The sequence below is a fragment of the Apiospora phragmitis genome (genome assembly GCF_038363925.1).
Source record: "Apiospora phragmitis strain CBS 135458 chromosome Unknown utg000014l:1.0-1827420.0:1.0-1829600.0, whole genome shotgun sequence".
NCBI lineage: Eukaryota > Fungi > Ascomycota > Sordariomycetes > Amphisphaeriales > Apiosporaceae > Apiospora > Apiospora phragmitis.
This window is the reverse complement of record NW_027117414.1, coordinates 1,215,823-1,234,809: the sequence shown is the minus strand read 5'-3', so window position 1 is coordinate 1,234,809 and position 18,987 is coordinate 1,215,823. Positions and strand designations below refer to the sequence as shown.

The 18,987-nt window shown below is 49.2% G+C and overlaps 7 protein-coding genes across 7 annotated transcripts; 2 read left to right on the top strand and 5 right to left on the bottom strand.

Moving 5' to 3' along the window:
• Positions 1-1,841: 1,841 nt before the first annotated feature.
• Positions 1,842-2,729, bottom strand: PG994_015012 (uncharacterized protein; the record flags this gene model as incomplete). Its single annotated transcript, XM_066866421.1, has 1 exon — positions 1,842-2,729. One exon carries the CDS (start codon positions 2,727-2,729, stop codon positions 1,842-1,844), a length of 888 nt encoding a protein of 295 aa, XP_066708097.1.
• A 1,422-nt stretch (positions 2,730-4,151) lies between these two features.
• On the bottom strand, positions 4,152-6,101 carry PG994_015011 (amidase; the record flags this gene model as incomplete). The annotated part of the gene is made up of 4 exons (XM_066866420.1): positions 4,152-4,300; positions 4,547-4,621; positions 4,679-5,495; positions 5,565-6,101. 4 exons carry the CDS (start codon positions 6,099-6,101, stop codon positions 4,152-4,154), a joined length of 1,578 nt encoding a protein of 525 aa, XP_066708096.1.
• Positions 6,102-6,581: 480 nt separating this feature from the next.
• PG994_015010 (Cytochrome P450 monooxygenase lolP1) lies at positions 6,582-7,701 on the bottom strand (the record flags this gene model as incomplete). Its single annotated transcript, XM_066866419.1, has 2 exons — positions 6,582-7,141; positions 7,233-7,701. 2 exons carry the CDS (start codon positions 7,699-7,701, stop codon positions 6,582-6,584), a joined length of 1,029 nt encoding a protein of 342 aa, XP_066708095.1.
• An 852-nt stretch (positions 7,702-8,553) lies between these two features.
• On the top strand, positions 8,554-8,757 carry PG994_015009 (uncharacterized protein; the record flags this gene model as incomplete). The annotated part of the gene is made up of 1 exon (XM_066866418.1): positions 8,554-8,757. One exon carries the CDS (start codon positions 8,554-8,556, stop codon positions 8,755-8,757), a length of 204 nt encoding a protein of 67 aa, XP_066708094.1.
• A 470-nt stretch (positions 8,758-9,227) lies between these two features.
• On the bottom strand, positions 9,228-12,834 carry PG994_015008 (uncharacterized protein; the record flags this gene model as incomplete). The annotated part of the gene is made up of 5 exons (XM_066866417.1): positions 9,228-11,409; positions 11,884-12,010; positions 12,061-12,393; positions 12,503-12,670; positions 12,741-12,834. 5 exons carry the CDS (start codon positions 12,832-12,834, stop codon positions 9,228-9,230), a joined length of 2,904 nt encoding a protein of 967 aa, XP_066708093.1.
• A 961-nt stretch (positions 12,835-13,795) lies between these two features.
• PG994_015007 (U3 small nucleolar RNA-associated protein 6) lies at positions 13,796-14,995 on the top strand (the record flags this gene model as incomplete). The annotated part of the gene is made up of 1 exon (XM_066866416.1): positions 13,796-14,995. The coding sequence occupies one exon, from the start codon at positions 13,796-13,798 to the stop codon at positions 14,993-14,995; it is 1,200 nt and encodes a 399-aa protein (XP_066708092.1).
• Positions 14,996-15,051: 56 nt separating this feature from the next.
• PG994_015006 (uncharacterized protein) lies at positions 15,052-16,150 on the bottom strand (the record flags this gene model as incomplete). Its single annotated transcript, XM_066866415.1, has 4 exons — positions 15,052-15,342; positions 15,418-15,551; positions 15,627-15,849; positions 15,914-16,150. 4 exons carry the CDS (start codon positions 16,148-16,150, stop codon positions 15,052-15,054), a joined length of 885 nt encoding a protein of 294 aa, XP_066708091.1.
• Positions 16,151-18,987: the final 2,837 nt, after the last annotated feature.

The following is an 18,987-nucleotide window of genomic DNA, read 5'->3' as shown; positions in this document are numbered from 1 at the left end:
TATATATAGTAAACTTTATAACTTAGCTTATAAAATAGCCGTTATTTAAACTTACCGCGTTAATTAATAATATAAAATCGATAAAAAAAAGACACGTACTATTTATTTTAATTAATACTTCGCGTCGAGAAGTATATAGGCCCATACCTTCGGGAAAGCCAGCGCGTACAGCCTATATAAAGGCCTAGGTTCCCTAAGAATTAAGACTCTTTAGTTTATTTTTCGGCCCTTCGGCAAACTATTCGGGAAAGACTGGCTAGTCGAGCTTATTATTCGCCTATTTTAGGATCCTATAGCTTTTACCCGGCCGAGGTATTAAGGCAAGGATCTAGTCTACCGTCTTAAATTCTTTAAACGTTTAAGCGGATAGAAAATTTACGAGCTAATATAAGATAAGTTAAGCGAATAAAGGTAATAAACTATTTTCTCTTTTAATCTTTTTAATTAAAAAGTATTTAAATTTATTATATTAATTAAAAAATTTATTTTAAAATATTATAATATATTTTTTTAACGTAATTTATATACCTTTAATATATTCTCGTTTAAATTTTATTTTAATTTTAACTCTTTATTTTTTTAATTAATTATATAAATAATATTTTAAAGTATATATATTTAATAAATATCGAAATTATAACGAATTATTAAAATTTAGTCTTTAATTTTATAAATAACTTAATAAACTTTTTTAAATCGTATTAATATAAAATGATAAATATTAAATAAATTAATATTATTTATTTAATTATTTTTATATATATAATTATAATAATTACGAGTTTAGAATTATTTTTATAAGTGAACGTAATTTATTATTATAAAAAAAGTTAACCGGCGCTTCTCTTTTAAAATTCTTAACTTATCTACTAGCTCCTCGTCTATATATTAATTATAAGTTAATTATAATAATTATTAATTAAGTAAATATATTAAACTTAATTTATTAACGTTATTAAAAGCTTAACTTTTTTCGGAATATTAACTTTATATTATATTTTTATATATTATAAAATCGTCGTATCTTATTCTTAACGCTTTCAGTAATAATTTTTCCCATTTTATTAAACCTTTTTAATATAATTATTCCGATAAATTCGGTAAAATGTTTTATTATTTATATATTATAAGAATTAAATTCGAGAAATCGTAACGTATATTTATTTAAATTAAAAGCTTATACTCTCTTTAATAATTAATAATATATAATTTTTAAAGTTTTATTTCTCGTTTATAAACCTTTTTATTTTTTCGTTAAAACTTTTTACGAATAATATATTTATTAATAATAAATCGTTTTAATAATTTATTTTAAATAATAAAATTAAAAACAGCTTTAATATTAAATCGATTACGACGATTTAAAAAAGTTATATTTATTTATATTAAATAAATTATTTAAACTTTAATAAAAATTATAAAAAAATAATAATTAATAATAAAATAAGAATAAAAAGATTTATATATAAAAAACCGTTTATTAACCGAGTTAAGAAAATTTTAAAAGGGAAAAAAACAGGGTAAATTCGTTAAAAAAAGGTTTTTATAAATATTTATTTTTAGCTTTATAGAGCCACATTCGGAGCTTCTATTTCGCGTAAAACTACCCCTAACTCTATTTTCCGCCTAAGTCTGAAAGCAATGCTTTATTCGTATCCATATCTACCTAAGTGGTTAATAGCTACTGGTACACTGTAGCAGTTCACTTTTAGCAGCTCCATTATTGCGATAGATAAACCGGAGGGACCTGAGCAGGAGTGAGCAATGCCAAGGCTATCCAAGCCGAACCTGAGCTGACCTGAGCGAAGCCTGAGCAAAAGCGGCGAGGGTTCATATAATCACTAGCGTCCAGATTGACGAGGTATAACAGGGTCACCATAGTGCCGTGGGTTTCTGACCTCTAGAATAGTAGAACGGTCCGACTGCAAGAATGGATAGCTGCCATTTCCGTCAACACAACGAATACGTTTGCCACCTCGGAAGTCGAATCGAGTCTTCGTGCTGAACTCTTCTGGTAGTATCTCATTCTTTGCCGATTCAAGGAGATGACCGTATTGCTTGGCACAGTTTCCCTTGGTCACAAGATCGATAACCCGCTCGTCAGGTCCATCGCCCATACGAACGTTGATGTGATACGCTCCCTGGACCTTTTCTTCCAAAATTCGGACGACTCTGGGCAGGAGTTCCTGTTCCCAGTATCCGGAAAACTTGGCGTCATTGCTGGGTGTTGGATTGCACATTCTTTGGATCTCACGGGCCTCTAGTCTTTGAGTCATGACCTTAGCCTCCCTCTGATATATTTTTTGAAACTCCTCCTTGGTTAAGACTCTGAGTCCTTGATCTGGGGCAACAGGAGTTACAGAGCCTTCCTCGGGTTCAGGTGACTGGCTACCGTGTTTGGGTTTCGACGGGTGGTTGCCTAGGGCTGTCTTGATGTATATCTTGTCTTTGGCAAGCTGAGAATCGAGATCCTGCTTATCATTGACTTCCTTAGATGCCTTTGGCCATGTAGACGCCGGTCTGGGAGTTATGGGTCTGCTCGGTCCCTCCTCATATCCAACAGTCTGTGGTTCTTTGCCATCTGCAACCGATATCGCTGAAGATTGCGTGGACTCGCCTGGTGTCGGAGTATCTCTTGCACACGAGCTTTGAGCCGAGGAATCGCTGGTGGCATCCTTCTGTTGGGACATGGTCGATGTAAGCTGTTCCCGAGCAGTGTTATCGCTCATAGTTTGTTTCGGGGAAAACTCCTCTTTTGGTCCTTTGTCGTTGTGCCTGCGTCCGAATGGCCGTAAGGGTCTGGTGATCCTGACTCTGGGTGTCCCTAGGGTGTTAGCCTTTCTGAATTCGGGGCCTAAATAGAGCATGCCTGCTTACCGCCATGTTCTGCTCCTTCCCTCCTTCTCACGATGCCTCTCCTTGGCTGGGTTCTCTTTTCTGTGGAAACGCGGCATACTACGACAATGGAAAAAGGTCGGGCAAGCCTAGCCTGCTTCTCGAGGATAACAGTACAAGGCTCGGCCTCTATATATGTAGATGCCCATGATGCATTGTCAATCCCGATTGTGAGCCCTTTTCCAGGCATCTATCGGGTATGGAGACATCTCCAAGGCGAACTGGGCTCCGAGGTGTGAGAGCGTAACATCCAGCCAAGGCAGATTCGAGGTGCCCTTCGCATTGATATAAACGCTCGCAAGCCACCAGGATCGCAGGCCCAAATTACGACCTTGGTCATTGCATCACAGTGGCTTCCACCGAAAGTCGGGGCGCAGTCATCAACCGGCTTTCTCCTTGCGACGTTGGTCAATGGCATAGCCGCCTTTCTACATGGCGATCGTATACCTGCAAAGTAGCATTGATCGATGATCGTGGATCAGGTGGCATGGTTTGACTTCCAAGATCAGGCTCTCCAGCCAGAACACGGCATGTGTGTTAGCACACGAAAAGGGTCTAGTCCGGCCCCCAACCCAGCCCGCATCTTTTGCTTTTTCAGGCTGGCGCCAGAAAGAGAAACTGTTGCAGGCTGTGGCAGGCATTTCGTTTCCTTGCATCTCTTGGCTGCAAAATGCCGACTGGGGCTTAGAATCCTAGTAAGTACACTTGTGTACGGAGTAGTGGCAGGACCATTTGATGCAATGCGCCCGTTGTCTGACCTCCCCCCTCCCCCAACACAGCTGTGTGATTTTCTTCTGGCCTACGAGTCCTACATAGATGCATCAGGCAATATCCTTCGACCCAACTAGTCGAGAGGATGTCTTGTCGGTGAGCCCATGTAGGACCTCGTTTGACAGCTTGAAATGCCGTTCACTCATGCAAGAAGCCGATCATCAGGGATATATGCAAGCCCGGCACTCTTCGGTGTCCTCCTGAGTCCAACTCCACTCAAACACAGTTGCGTGCCAGCACATTCACAAACCAAGCATTCCAGTAAGTCCACTTACAAAAGAAGAAGAAACTTGATGGCCAAGACACAGTCTTCGTCACGAACTAATCCGCTCTAGGTGTATGAAAAATACTCCACAAATTATAATTGAAACCCTCTCCAGGATTGGCACCATCCAGATGACTTGGGCTGACCGCGTCTGGCATGTAGTACCTGTAGTGTTTATCAAGCATGCCCAGAGATCCCATTGAAGCACAAGAGAGACTCATCACAATCTGGCACTGAGAACATTTAGTGCGTTGGAAAGCACTTCGCCGAGGGCAAGGACCTTTTCCTCTTCAAGTCGACGGGCCACAACCTGAACACCGACAGGCGCGCCATGGTAAATAGCCGCATCGTCTGGAACAAAACGCCTCCCTGTTAGTTAAAAAAGAAATGGCTGGCTCCGCGCGGGACTAAGCATGTCTTACAGGCATTCCAATTCGCCTCATCGATAGGGCCCCGGGGGGCAGCATACGGGCTGGCAACGTCAACGTTCCTGTCGGCAAAGGTCACGGGTATGGTCAGGGCAGAATATTCGAGAATTTTATAGACAATAGTATAGTCTGTCCTGTCAGATTCATCTAGAACGTCAAGAGTAGCAGGGGGGGTTACTTTACTCACTGAATGCGTAGAATGAATCGTGTCGGACGGCTGCAGTCGCGGCTACTGGGGCAATGATTCCATCCACGGGCCGGCCTGGATAGCACTACATCAGTATACAATCAAAGCGGCTATATCTTATGTACTTCTTACCCGTCCCGGTGAGAGACTTGGTAGACTCACAATAGTCGGCATAGTCTTCCTGGTATTTCCTGAACCCCCTGACAAGCTCGTAATACTCCTGCATACTTTTGGGCCGATACTTCTCGCCCGCACGGAACACGGCTTCGGCGCCTCCGATCAGGGGCTCCCCGCTCAGCTTGAGGGCGTCATCGACGTCGTAGGACGTGGCGAAGACCAAGCCGGCGTAGAGAAGCGTCGCTTCGGCGTGGCTGGGCGGCTGCCACTCGATCACCCGGTGTCCGGCCTGCCGTGCCGCACGCACAGCCATCTCCACGCCGCGGGCGACGGGTGGGTGCAGCCGCGTGATGCTGTCGTCTCCGTGAGCGAAGCCCGCGAAGCAAAGTCCCCCGCGCGGGGCCGTGGCGGCGGCGCGGACCTGGTCGAGCACCTCGGTGCGCCATCGCAGCGGGACCAGGGCCGGGTCGCGGCGCCAGCCCTCGGCGTCGATGACGGCTTGGGTGAGGTGGATCAGGTTCTCGAGGGTCGTGGACATGGGCCCCGCGACGCTGGGCACCACGGGCTTCCCCCCAAGGGAGTTGGCCAGCCCCCGGTACGAGAACCGACCGGAACTCGGCTTAAGCCCGAACAGGTGGTTGAAGGCGGAGGGGATCCGGATCAAGCCGCCCATGTCGGTGCCTATACCCACGACGGAGCCGCGCGACGCGAGGAGGGATCCCTCGCCGCCGGAGCTCCCTCCCGGCGAAAGCAGCCGGTTGTGGGGATTTAAGCCTGGACGGTGCAGATTCGACTGCAACTCTGCAAGCATCAAAGTCTGCGGTACATGAGTCTATGGGAGAATACTCGTTAGCCTGGCATGGTATTAATTGATTAAATCCGCCCTTGCCTTTGCGGCAACAATCCCACCGAGTTCCCTGATTTGTTGGGTTAGAAGGCTTTCGGACTCGGCGGTCTCGACACTGCCGAGCCATCCGATATATCCCATGGCGGTTTCGAGCCTCTCGACTCGAAACTGATCCTTGAGGCTGACGGGGATGCCATGCAGGGGCCCAACGAGCTTCTTGTGCGTGCGTAGATATTCGTCCTGCCCCTTGGCCTCGGCGATGGCCTCGGTGAATCGGATCTCTGCTAAGGACTCGGTCATCTGGTGGTTAATGGCCGCTCGGTGGCAGAAAGCGGTGACCAATTCTTCGGCTGAGAGCTCCTGGGATTTGTAGTTGGCAAGGATCGTGGGGATGCTTATATTAGAGGTAATACAGAGCTCTCTAGGACTGAGGCCTGACTCAGACATGAAAACATCTGTCGTCACGTTGAGATTGGGGCTGTCCAATGTCGTGGGAATTGCGCAAAAGGCATCCAACAAGTGCCTTGGCTCCGGTATCTTGGAAAGAAGTGACTTCTGCTTCTTCTCCGCAGTTTCCCTCCAGGGCTCCATTTTGAAGAAGTGCTGAATCACAGAAGGGGAGGCTTGTCAATTGTTGTGAGTGCAGGATGCCATGTGCGGGGTGAAGCTGTGCTTGTGAAGTAGAGGGTAGATGTTGCTCATGAACAGAGCATTCCAGTCAGTAATTATATGCAGTTGGTTACAAACCCGGATACTCGGTGCCAATGATATTTGAGGAAATAGTCTACCCCTGACCCCTGAGTACACACTAAGAGAGTGGGGATCACCGAGACAACCACGTCCAATCGGATATTGACATTCAGGTCATGCAGACAGGCATGCGTACTTAGTGACTACCAACATATATACAGTACTGAGAAGGGTGTTCTGCTGCAAGTGGGTGTGCCGTCTCGGTTATACAGTATGTGTACTCAAGCCACACATCGTGCGTTCCTCCGCTCCACTTTCACATACATATCTGTCGTGACCCAGAGACGAAAGCTTTTGGTCTTCCACGGTTGGTGGGGTTGACTACAACCATGTCGAATCGTCGGAACAGCTTGGTTTGAGATAAAGGTTAGTTAAAATCTTCAGCAACAGGTCAAATTCCACCAAAGCGAGACTTACTTCGAAAAACACTTTGTCAAGCTCGATGAGGGCTATCTTCTTGCCCAGGCATTCCCAGCGGCCGGGTCCTCCCCAGATGAGCCTAGAGGTCTCTTCCATCGCTCTGAGCTTCTCTCCATCAGCTTCTATCCATCTCTCGGGCCGGAATGAATCAGCGTCATCGCCGTAGACGCCCTTGTCCCGGGCGGCGGTCTTGAGGGATGGCTCGACGTTCGTGCCCGCCGGTACGAGCTTGCCGCAGACCACCTCGCCTTGGCCCGATGCCGCTGGCAATATGACCGCTGGTGGGAAGCTCCTGAGGCTTTCTTTGATCACGGCCTGCAGGTAGGGGAGTTCTCTCGTCTGGGATGAGCTGATGGGCGAGGTTGTGACTCTCCCCGACGCAAGAGACTCGTCGATCTCCTGTTGAAGCTTGCGGTACACGGTGGGCGAGGAAATGATGTAAAGTATTGTCGCTTTCACGGCTGTCGAGCTCGTGTCCGAGCCAGCGCCCAGGACGTAGACCGTCTCGTACTCCAGTGCGCTCTGGGGGCAGCCCGTGCGCGACGAACGAACCCAACATGTCCTTCTTCTCGATCCTCTTCTCGCCAAATCGCTTGGCCGCAGAACTTTCGGCTATATCCAAGATTGGCCGCAGGGCAGGCCGCATCAGGTCGATGGATCTTAGCCAGGGAGTATCCATGAACTTCTGGAATGCCGGTAGCACAATCAATGAAGACAGTACATGAAGACAGGACTCTATCGAATGATTGTACCCATGGAAACCATCATCCCTCTTTACGCACTCGAAGTCTTGTCCGAGAACCATGCAAGAAGTATTTTCGGTTGTGAGATAGGTGATAACTTTTGTCAGATCCATGGGGCTATAGCTATCAGGGGTAGTGATGTACTTCTGTTCGATTAGCTCCAGGAGCGTGGTCAAATGATCATCGACGATAGCCTCGGCGCCCTCAAGGACGTCCTTGCCGATGAACGCTGGCGTGAATTTCGCGCGAAGCCGGTCATGCCTTTTGGAGTCCTGCATGACGAAAAGGGAATCTTGGCCTGGCCTCAAGCGCATGCCGTTGTAGGCGGGCCCTCGGTTCCATTTTCTTCTTGGTCCGCATGATCTCGTCGGGGTCGCTGATGGAGACAAAATCCGGGGCGAGGCAAACGATGGGGCCATGCTGTTTATGCAACCTGTCCATGACCTCAACGTATTCGCCGCGGAACATCTGTCGGCTGCGCCAGAGGTTGCTCCATCGCACCCAAAAGGGGCCTGGGATATGGCGGAGTCGACGATACGCCTGGATGCTTGTGAGTACGAAGTAGGCGATCGCAGCGGCAATGCCGAAGGTCGCTAATCCGAGCCCACCTGTGATCGCCATTGTCGTCTTATGTTTGTGACTCCCTCGAAATGGCAGTATTGTTCAGAGTCAGTCAACGAAGTTTCCGTGTTAAGAGCCTTCGTGAACATCCCAAGCAATGTTTCGGGAAAGACGACGAGATGTGAACTGAATTTTCTGGTGACTCGCCCGAGGGCAACATGCCACGAGTGGGAATCATGTAGTATTATGGCTTTACTCAGCCTTTGCTGGACATACGGACAAAGCAGCCACTGCGGGGTGTATGTATGCAGATTAAGCAAACTCCAAAGATGCTGCCCGTCGATTGGAGGCGGATAAAGCTCACCCTGGTCCCGGGAGTTTGCAAGATGGTGTTATCAGGTTGCAAGGGTCACGCCAAAGCCTTATCCCGTTGCTCATTCGGTCCCTTCATGCATCCTTTCTCGTGTGCAAATGGTAAGATGGGTTGGTCCTGGGAGCGACGAAGGCCCCTGACTACACCTAGATGCATATCCCGTATATTCGTATCACGTAAGGTATGCATTCTACGTATGCGGCCCGAGTACAAGTGGCACCGCGACGACCGTCCACATCAACGACCCCGTGAGCGGTCGCCGAGAACGTCGCGGACTCGGGCGACCTGGAACGTGCCTACGAGACATGGCGCAAGCTCGAGGACGTGGGGGGCCCCGGCACGGCTGCCGGGCCTGGCAGGATTCACCAACGACCAGGTGTTCTTCCTCACGTTCGGGTAGACTTGGTACTAAAAGATAGCCCGGGAGATGCTGCTCTCGGACGGGCACGCGCTCCCCGCCCTTCGCACGCATCTTGGGGACCACAGAGAACACGAAGGCGTTTCGTGGCGCGATTCAGTGCAGAAGCATGAGACAGCGTGTGAATTGAGGTCATTGGTAATGCTCGGGGAGGCGATAAATTGCAGTGATGGTCTGGAGAGGAAGAGTTTAGCTATTGTGCAAGTCACGGTTGGCCAGTCCCTCAACGGAACATAATTCAAGCAAAAGTGGTATATTGAAAGCTATTTACGAAGAAGTGAAGATAATACTCATCAAACGTAATGCATACAGTCGTTCTCAGCTCTCGGCCGTCTTGGATACTTCAATCAGCTCTCGGCGCCCCATGGCCCACCATGTTGCATGAAGGGGTATCAGCCACTCTCAGACATACACATCATGCTGTACATGCTCGATCCTCAATCAGTATCGGCCTAATTTCTTGGCAGATAGTAATAAGGCTCGCCAAAGACGTGGTAACGGTGACCCCTCACGCCTTTCCCACGGAACAAAGCTGGGAATCTCCATCCTACGGGCACTTCATCTTCTTGGACCTTCCAATTCCTCGCCTGCTCATCTTTCTCTAAAACAGATACAAGAGCCTTTTCCTCTGCTCTTCGGGGAACAACAAATTTGGCGACTTGCAATTCCGTATCCGTGATGGTTGAGCGACTTACACGAGCATACGCCACACGCTGTAACTTTTTGTACAAGATGTACTCGCACCAGCGATCCCAATCACCTGGTTCGACGTCGTGCATCCCCGAAAGATCCGACACGTAGGTGTTATAGTTACCCTGTTGTGGCTGGGTGACAAGATAGGATAAGAGGATACTAGGCCGCGGAGAACTGCCCATCAACTTGGAGGCATACTCTGACTGGAGTCGACGATCCTCAACGTCTTCTTCCTGGCCCGAATGGAAAACGAACACGTCCACCAGCTCGCCGTAGCATTTGAGCGTTGCATGTATGACAGGGGCGAGCTCGCCAACAGGAGAAGGCAATAGATGATGTGTCGAGTTGACAATAGGGAACTTGCTAAGCAGGGCAGCGCCCCATGTATGTTTGTTAGGGCCCGGGCCGTAGTCCACATACATGCCGAGGTCGTGTGCGAGGAACTGTGTTGTATCACGGTTACCCATGATGATTCGCTGAAGATCTGACTCTAGTAGTCCAACAACATCGACCTCAAGCTCCTTCAGCAAATTGCGGATGCGTTTCTCGGAAGACCACATATCATTGTCAAGAGAGAAGTGGATGGTCCAGATGCCAGCGGTAATGATTTGTGAATCGGCATGATAAGGCACATAATCATTCGTAGGGAAGCGAAGGTACGCCATTGCGAGAAAGAGCATGTTGATCAAGGCCAATGCCGATGCGTGATATTTCTGGTGTTGTGATGAAGTGGAGCTCTGCGGTGGCCGAGGCTCACGGGAACGGGTAAACGTCAGGTTGAAGACGCCAATACCAATCAGTAACATCACAGTAATCATGACCCAATCGGTATGTTCTCGGACATAAGGGCCACCCGGGACGAAGGCGTAAGCGACCACCCAGACATGGAACAAGACCATGACATTGTAGAGAAAGAACCCAAGGCCAAAGGTTATCGCGGGGCTCTTCTTGGCGGCGTTCTTGAGAAAAGGCGCTGCAATAGCCATCAGGTAGAATGCAAGTACAAGCCCACCGTAGTATCCAAACCAGTTAGCATACGACGTGAGGACGGCTGCTCCAACACATCCGATGCCGTAGACAGACCATGTTTTTACCAGGCTCGGATGCGCAAGGCCTGTCAAAAGCCCCACACTCATGGCTGCGATCGTAAACCAACCATGGGGCACGGCCAAAGGACCTTGCACTGGATAGCCGTCCCAGACCCAGGATACCATGGTGCTCGAGTCGGACAGGAGTGAGTGTAGGCCAAAGAAGAGGCCGGCAATACCCAAGGCTGACAGGAAGGCCGAGCCCCCCAGGTTCTCATCCTTTGCGGCCCCGGTATTCAATGGTGCTCTTCGAGTGAACCGCCACGCAGCTAAGACTGCCAAGAGAAGCCCAATCTCGTTCTGGCCGCCGTTCTCCGCGTGCATTATGGGCCAGATTGGATTGTTCGTCCACCAGGCAAATTTCGTAGTTGAAGAAAGAACCAAGCCAACCAGCCAAGCGAGTACTTTGGACTCGAGACGGGTTTCGTGGACATTTTCCGAATATAGCTGAGCCGACCAAGAGAGACATGACATCGATACACCAAAGCCGACAATAAAGAGCCGATAAATCGGGTCTTCAACCAGATAGGCTAGCAAGCCAGTAAGGGAAAGGAAGTGGCATATTCTCAGGTGGCTGGTAACAAATGATCTCAAAGGCTTGATGCCTAAGAGTAGAGGCGAGATTGTCGACATAACCAAAGCCTCATAGCCTGATATGCCCATGAACCATAGCGGGAAGTACCAGATCACGAGTCCCAGGCCTGTGAGAATGGACCAGAAAACATAGCCATGATACACTTCGGCGATTGTGTCAATGGTCTCTCTCCATGTAAACTTGATGTCGAAGATCCCGCCAGTGGCCTTCGCCTTTTGCTTTTCGAGCGCGGCGCTAGACATACTAGACTTATTCACTCTAGCCAGTATATTAGCATACACTTGCAAAGCAAGGACCTCGACGAAGCATCGCCACACTCGCTCGAGCTGGTTCATCATTTCTCCGTGAGCCAAGGCCCCAATACTGCTCCAAGCCAAGCATGCAGCGGGTTTTGCCAGGCTGGGTATGCCAGTTGCTCGAACGAAATCAACCAACATTAACATCTTCCAACTTATGTCCATATCCGCGAAGAAACAGTTTTCGAGGCCCAAAATAACAGCAAAGACCGGATGCTAAAGGGGGCGAAACCGCTGAAGCACCAACATAGATTTTATAAGTCTCTCGTCCCGTTTATTAACGAAGAGTACCGGTTCAAGTTGGTTTTCGGAGATGGACAAGTGGACATTGCAACAGACCATCTTAACAAACTTCAAATTGGCGGGATGACCAGCCCAAGCGAGTGTGCGATTGCAAAACACTAGAAGCAGTTACTGAGGGAGCCATTGCACGTACCCCTGGCTGAGTCCGCCGACGTCTCTGACAACAATCTCAAAAGTAGAAAAGTCAAGGACGGTTACAGCGTCAAAGGCAACGTCTAAAAGAATCAAAGACCACTCGAAGAAGGCATACGTAGTGTAAGCTATACCATGTTAGCAACCTAGCTAGGTCATGGCACATGCTCGAACGTACCTCCGGCAACGCGATGGACCTTGTGTTGAATGAAGAAGTATACCAAGGGTATAAGAGTGCCGAAAAAAGCGCCAGCGATATGCTTCCGATATTTGATCGCCTTGGGATTCGCTGGACTTAACGCGATACAACCGAGGGTCCAGGGTAGGGTTGCGACAAGGTAGGATATCATGAAGATATCGTGCCAATCATGATCATCTGTCGAGGTAACGTAGGTCCAACCCCCACAAGTGAGGGTTCGGAACAAGCCCACACCGGCCACAAACTTAGGAAGCACCTTGCCGGGCCTCGCTGTCAACAGATACCAAAGTCCGACGAGAGCGAACCGAGGCCCTGCGCAACCACATCAGCTCATGGTCTGAATAGAACCAGTTATTTGACCAAGTGTCGAGGACCCTAGTCTGCTTGCCCAGTTCCACCACGTGCGCAACAGTCTACGTACCGGAGGTTATAGCTATGAAGAGCTGAAAGAAGGATCGCTCGGGGTATCGGTCGCCGATCGTGGCCGAAACGGAAGGAAACCATTCTTGCGGGTAGCCGTAGAACTCGTTCTCGACAATCTTATGGTAATGCAGCGATATGCCGACGACAAGTGCGCTGATGAAAGCAGCTGGTGCGTTCTTAGTATGACTAGACCCCGAGACGGAACATACAATTCCAATAACAAAAACCTCACTGACTGTATGCGATGATAGTATGCGCGTAGGAAACCCACTTTGCGCTAAAGGCGAAGAGCACCCCGCTCGGCTTGTCCTTGTAGGTGGAAGACACCATCGTGATCAATGAATGGACCCGCCCCCTCTCGCAACTCAAGAAAATCGATGGGCGCACATCAGATGATGGTAAAAGTGAGCGAATCGTTTACTATTTGGCAGACCAGAGGAAGACGGAAACGAGAGAAGATGGGGGAAAGATGAGGGAGAAGGAAGAGGCGGGGGCGAGGATATGAAGTGCCAACTTTGATTTTGCTTGTTGCCGAGCCGTGTACCCAACCCACGAGCAGTTGATTTGGCAATTGCGCTCGGATTTTGGCTTGGGTCTTGGGTCTTGGGCAGGGAGCAGACATTTACTTTTTTATGTTGATCGGTGATCCAGCTAGCTCCGGAAACTTCGGTTTCGTGTCGCGTGGGCAAGCGACAGGCCAGTCCTGCTTTCTGCATCTAGCCGTGGGGACGTGTATGTGTTTGTCCTGTCCAGTGACGGTAACAGCTGATAGTTCACATTAAAGAGGGGCTGGATAATTCCCTGCCCTTTTCATCGTCCTACCTGCATGGACCGTTGCTTGCATCGCAAGAGTCGGCAACTTTCCCGAAGGTTCTTTTTGTAAGTGAAAGTCGTTGCTGCTGACACTTATGTAGATGCGAACAATGTTAAAAGCTGGGGTAGTCATAAGCTGACCGAATATACCCCGTTTCTGGTCAATGTTTCTTAATGTCCCCCATACGTTAGGTAGCGTCATTTCCACATTGACAGCAGCAAATCCCCACGCCGAGCCTCATCAAGTATCGCGGTACTTTCCAGCTTGTATCTTTCATCAGTCCCCAGGTCGGGCTTATCGGTGGCGGTTAAGCCACAGCGCCCGTGCTTGAGGCAGGGGCTCCACTAAAAAGTTCAATTCTTCATTTCCTGCCAATCGAGCTTTTTCGCGGCCAACATCCTCCAAGCATGTGAATCAGACAACAAACCTCCAGACTTCTCAAAACAGGGTGCAAGCGCAGCCCTTCAAGCCTTCAAGATGGCTGCCGTTGCCGACAAAGCCCGCTACTACCTCGAACAGTCCGTCCCCCAGCTCCGCGACTTCGAAGCGAAGAATATCTTCTCCCAGGCCGAGATTCGTAACCTTGTACGAAAACGGGAGGATTTCGAGCACAGGGTTCTGTCGCCAGGCTGCAAGCCTGCTGATTACCTGGCTTACGTGGCATGGGAGCGGTCTCTTGAGAAGTTGCGCGCGAAGCGCTGCGCTCGCCTTCGGATCAGGCAAAGCACCTCCCACGCCGGCGAAGGCCGCATCTTCGGCATCCTAGAGCGCGCTATAGCGCGGCATCCCGGCAGCCTCGAGCTCTGGAAGGAATACTTGATGTTTGCAAAGGACATCAGAGCCACCAAGAGGTGGCGCAGAGTTATAACCAGGGCCCTGCGGATGCACCCGGCGAAGAGCGAGCTGTGGGTGCTTGCCGGAAAGAGGGCGGCTGATAACAACGATATGAGCGCTGCGAGGAACTTCTTCATGCGTGGAGCGAGGTTCTGCACAAAAGACTCCATGGTATGGATTGAGTATGCTCGTTGCGAGATGCAGTGGCTCGAGAAGATGGAAGCGCGAAAGAACAAAAAGGGCGGCGTGAGCAGAGCAATTGCGGAGCAAGCCGAAAATGACGACGACCAAATTCACTTCGACGAAGATAGCGAAGATGATGCCGACGAGAACGGTCACCTGACAGTACCCAATCCCGATGGCCAGGCAAAGAAGGTCTTCGATAATAGCACGGCCGAGAAACTGGAGGAGAAGAACCCGGCCCTGGACGGAGCGATACCTATGGCAATCTTCGACGTCGCAAAGAAACAACCTTTCTTCAACGCGGCAGCAGGGGAGCAATTTTTCGATGTTTTTGGCGAATTTCCAGCAGTCTCTTCTCAACCCAAAATCGCCCAGCACGTCCTGGATACCATGTCGGAGCTCTATCCTCACAGCCCAGCGGCGTGCAATTGCTTTATTCGACAGCCTGTTCTTGGTGTTTCTATTGACTCTGCCGCCTATCCTCAGGCGTTACGGGAGGCGCTGTCCCGCCTCAAGTCGTCTTTGACATCGACCAGCGACAAGATCCAATTGGCCCGTAAGACGCTGGCCTGGATGGAACCTGTGTTAGCTTCCGAAAGCCTTGACTCTGGTCTTCGCACAGTTTTAGAATACACTGTCCAAACTTTGCCGAAGCCGTAAACAATTATCTTCACCGCACAGTCCACTACCCATACAACACATTTCCGGAAAGACCATCATACCTCCTTGGACATGCCACCTCTTGCCGCTGCGACGCCCATCAGATATTCGAATTCGGTAGGGTCTACGCGGCTGACACTCAGACGACTCTGCTTGAGCAGCTGCATGTTCTCCAAGGGCTGACCAGGCTTGCCCATCTCCCGCAGCTCCTTCAGGCCTATCTGCTGGGCAAACTTGCTGCGGAATTCAACGTGCACCACACTCCACTTGGGTTCAGATGGTTTTGATGAAGCGTCGTAGTATGGCGCTTCGGGATCGTGGGCCGATACTGGGATAGTGTCAGCATGCTGTATTCAAGATAGAACGCTTGACGAAAATCGACAGAACAAGACAGTGGAAGGGAGAAATCAGATAGCCCTTACGGTCAGGGAATGTTCGCGCACAATCTCCATCGTGCCTACAATCCCGGGCTCCTTGCAATTGGAGTGGTAGAAGAAGGCGAGGTCGCCCTTCTTCATCGCCCGCAAATTATTTCGCGCGGCGTAATTACGAATACCTACAATTTTGTCAATATATAACGGACACCACACCTTACTTCAAAACAACAAATGTGAAGAAGAGAAAAATCTACCATCCCATGGCTCTGGTTCAGTTCGCGAAGCCAGATCGTCTATAGAGAACCTAACGTCTACGCCATTCTCCAGACGTGTCTCCGGTTCAGCTTTCAAGAGCCAGTATGACTTTTCACGTGAGGGATCGCTCAACTCGGCACCAGAGTTCGTCTCTGATGCCGACTCCTTTGGTGTGACCTTGGCCGCTTTTGCTGACTTTAGCTTATATTTGGCCTGTGTATCCTGTAAAAATAGGTATAAGTAGATGTAAATATGTGATAGATGAGATGTGATGTGAGACCAGTACACTTCTGGCAGCCTTCTCCTTTGAGTCGTCATTGGCCTTTACGCTGCTGCGACTACCGCTCTTGGCATGCTTTTTCTCCGCGGCGGAGATCTTGCTCTTTGCTGTCGAAGTCGTTGTCGACGCCCTCGTCGCGTCGACGGGGGCGGATGATTTCCGACGCGTCGACCTGCGCAGGTTCGAGGATTCCGCGATTCCTTCGTCCTCGGCGACTGGCGGCGCTTTTCGCTTAGGCGGCATGGTGTGAACAAATGGTTCTACTGGTCCGATGTCACAATTGTTTCTTAGGGGTGACTTGTGTTAGGTTAGGAAAAATGGTGGACTGCTGATACCCGTACGAATATCCCATGCCGAGCCTGCATGGAAGTGCCCATGATTGGCGCACAGTGGGATAAAAGGTTAGGTAAGCCAGTCCTAAACAGGCAATAATTTCAATTGAACCTACATCGGCAAGTTTGCAGCGTTTGCAGCTCGGGATCGAGCTGTCTGTCATATCTCGAACACCATAGGTAATAATCAATAACTTAAATAGAAGGGGAAGCATGAGCGATCAAGCACGCCGAGGATATTACAGCCAGTCGTTCTGCCTCAGCTCTCGGCTAGTAGTAATGCCAAAACCGATGTGGTCCCCTTTCGGAATCGAGGTCTAACCTGGCAGTCTCGATGAATACGATAAGTTCCTCATTTATTATACCTACTTATACATCATAAGGACGGACATTTCTCCGGGCTGGGTCAACCTACAGGACTATATATTTACAGGTGGTGGGACTTGCACGTATGCGAGATAGGTTCTGCAGTCAGTACACAGTATAATGACTGTTCGCTAATGGATCGCGCAATCGTAACTGGAGAGACTGCTGCTGTTAGGCGGAATAGAAACAAGGTCTTGTTGAGAGCAGTTGATGCAAATAGCTAGGCTACTGTACATGGTATTCTTTCGTGTAGCTCACCCGTTCAAACAGTCTCAATTATCCACTTATGAGATCAGTTGAAGCGGCTGAAGTCAAATCATGCCCAAAACTTCGGCTGTTTCTGTTCCATCGAAAGCATACAATTCGATCCCATAGAATTAATTGTGTAAAAAATATTGTCTTCTGTTCTCTTCCTGTTCTCTACTAGATGTGTGCGTTACTGGCATGGCTTACTTGCATATATACAGCATACTGCGTGAATACGTCTGGTGCATCCCTCGAACTTGGCGTTACGAGATAAAACCAAGTGAAGGAACCTGGGGAAGGATGTCGTTACGTCCCAATTGCTTTAGGGACCGAATATCAGGGACTAAGGCACTAAACTATGCATGGGACGAGATAATATGCACTTGGTTCATGAGCAGCTCGGGAGTCTTTTTCTGACCATAGGCGGCAATATTGAACATATCCCGCTTCATCCGCAGCCCACTGCGATGAGTCCATTTCTTCGAAGGCGTGGCCTCTGGGTATAGGTTGGATAGGTAGTAGTTTGTTACCAGTGGTAAAATTCCTCCTTGCTTTTCAGCCGTCATCACGATGGGATCTTGCATTAAACGCCTAAGTTAATCTGGGCGAGACAGCATCGCCGAAACCGATGTCTTCTTACTAGTCGAACTAGCCGCTGCGTGGTTTCTATTCTATCATGGTCTCCGGACTCTGGCTATTATAGCATGACACCAGGAAAATGCCCGCCTAACGACGGGCAAAACGCTTGAACAAGGTAATGTCTCAAGCAGCAAGCAGCAATTACGTGTATGTACAGCAGGCAGAAGCAGCAGCAGCAGCAGCAGCAGGTCCAGAGCATGTGTGCTTATGGTGGAGAGGGGCGACGGGGTAAAACAGCGTTGAGTGGCTCAGGCCTAAGCGTTATGATCATCAGGAACCCGTGGAGAGGAAAGCGATGGCTTGCGACGGTCCCGACTAAGGGGAAAAGGACTCGTATTGCATGTGTTCCAGAAAGTCCACTACACATTGGGGGGAAATGTGCAAAGTTGTTCCTTCTATCAATGTACAGTTTGGCTGCAATTGATACTTATGGATGTGTTGTAAAACCACGAATATCGTGATCGGTACAACCGGTCCACTATGGGTATTAGACCCTGACTTCCAGTGGCCTATAAGGTGGACCCAGCTCGCCCGCCAACGTAACCAACTCACTCCTCATGAGTCCTCTCCCCTCCTTCCTCTTCGACTTGTAGGGGGTGGGTTGGAGGGTTAAACGAACGGCAACAGTTAGCGGATCGTAATGGTGAGATTCACAGATTCATTGTTCTCATGGGCTAAAAATTATGAGCGAGGCATCAGCTCATAGACAATGATGCAGAAGAAAAGATGCATGATGGGCGTGCGGTAATTCATCGTATCTAGGCAGTGGTTTGTCCTTACATTAGCATCGGGAAACACCAAAGGCAAAATGGAGACACGAGGGGATACATGAACAGGGATGGGAACGTGACAGTGAGGGACGGATCCCACCTCCTCTCCCCTCTGGAGCCTATCAGTCGTCCACCCGACAACTTTTGTCAGTAATGAGTCAAATCACAAGAGAATTCCTGCCGTTCCATGCTCCAGCCCAAGAGTGGGTGGAATGTGAAGGACGTCGAGGAAGCGAGAGAGATTGACGGTTCGCTGCGCAGAAGTGAGCGAGCCCTTCACTTGTATTGAGTAGGTAAAGGCTGGACGGGGCAAGACGATAGATCTGCGTGTCCCAGAGATCCAACACATAATATGCATCGTCTGTTCGCTAACGGCTACTTCCAATAACGCACTGCCGGCCTCGTTGGTACACGAAACAGGATAGGGTCTGGTGTCTGCAATTAGAAGCTTATCCGCTTTCTCTTTTTCCCACAGGATCCAACGCATGACGACTGGAGGGAAATGAGACTCAACTGGACAGGCAGACAAACAAACAAAATGAATGGCATTGAATCGGGCCAAACAGTTTTTATCTCGTGTGTTGACCTGGTCTTTCTCTTGTCTTTCAACTCTGCTGCTGCTGCAGGTGAAATGGCCTCGAAATGGATCCCTGTCTGAATGCTGCTGCTAGCGTCAATTTCGCAGTTGACGGGCCGTCCTATGGCTGGATTGGATAGATACATACAA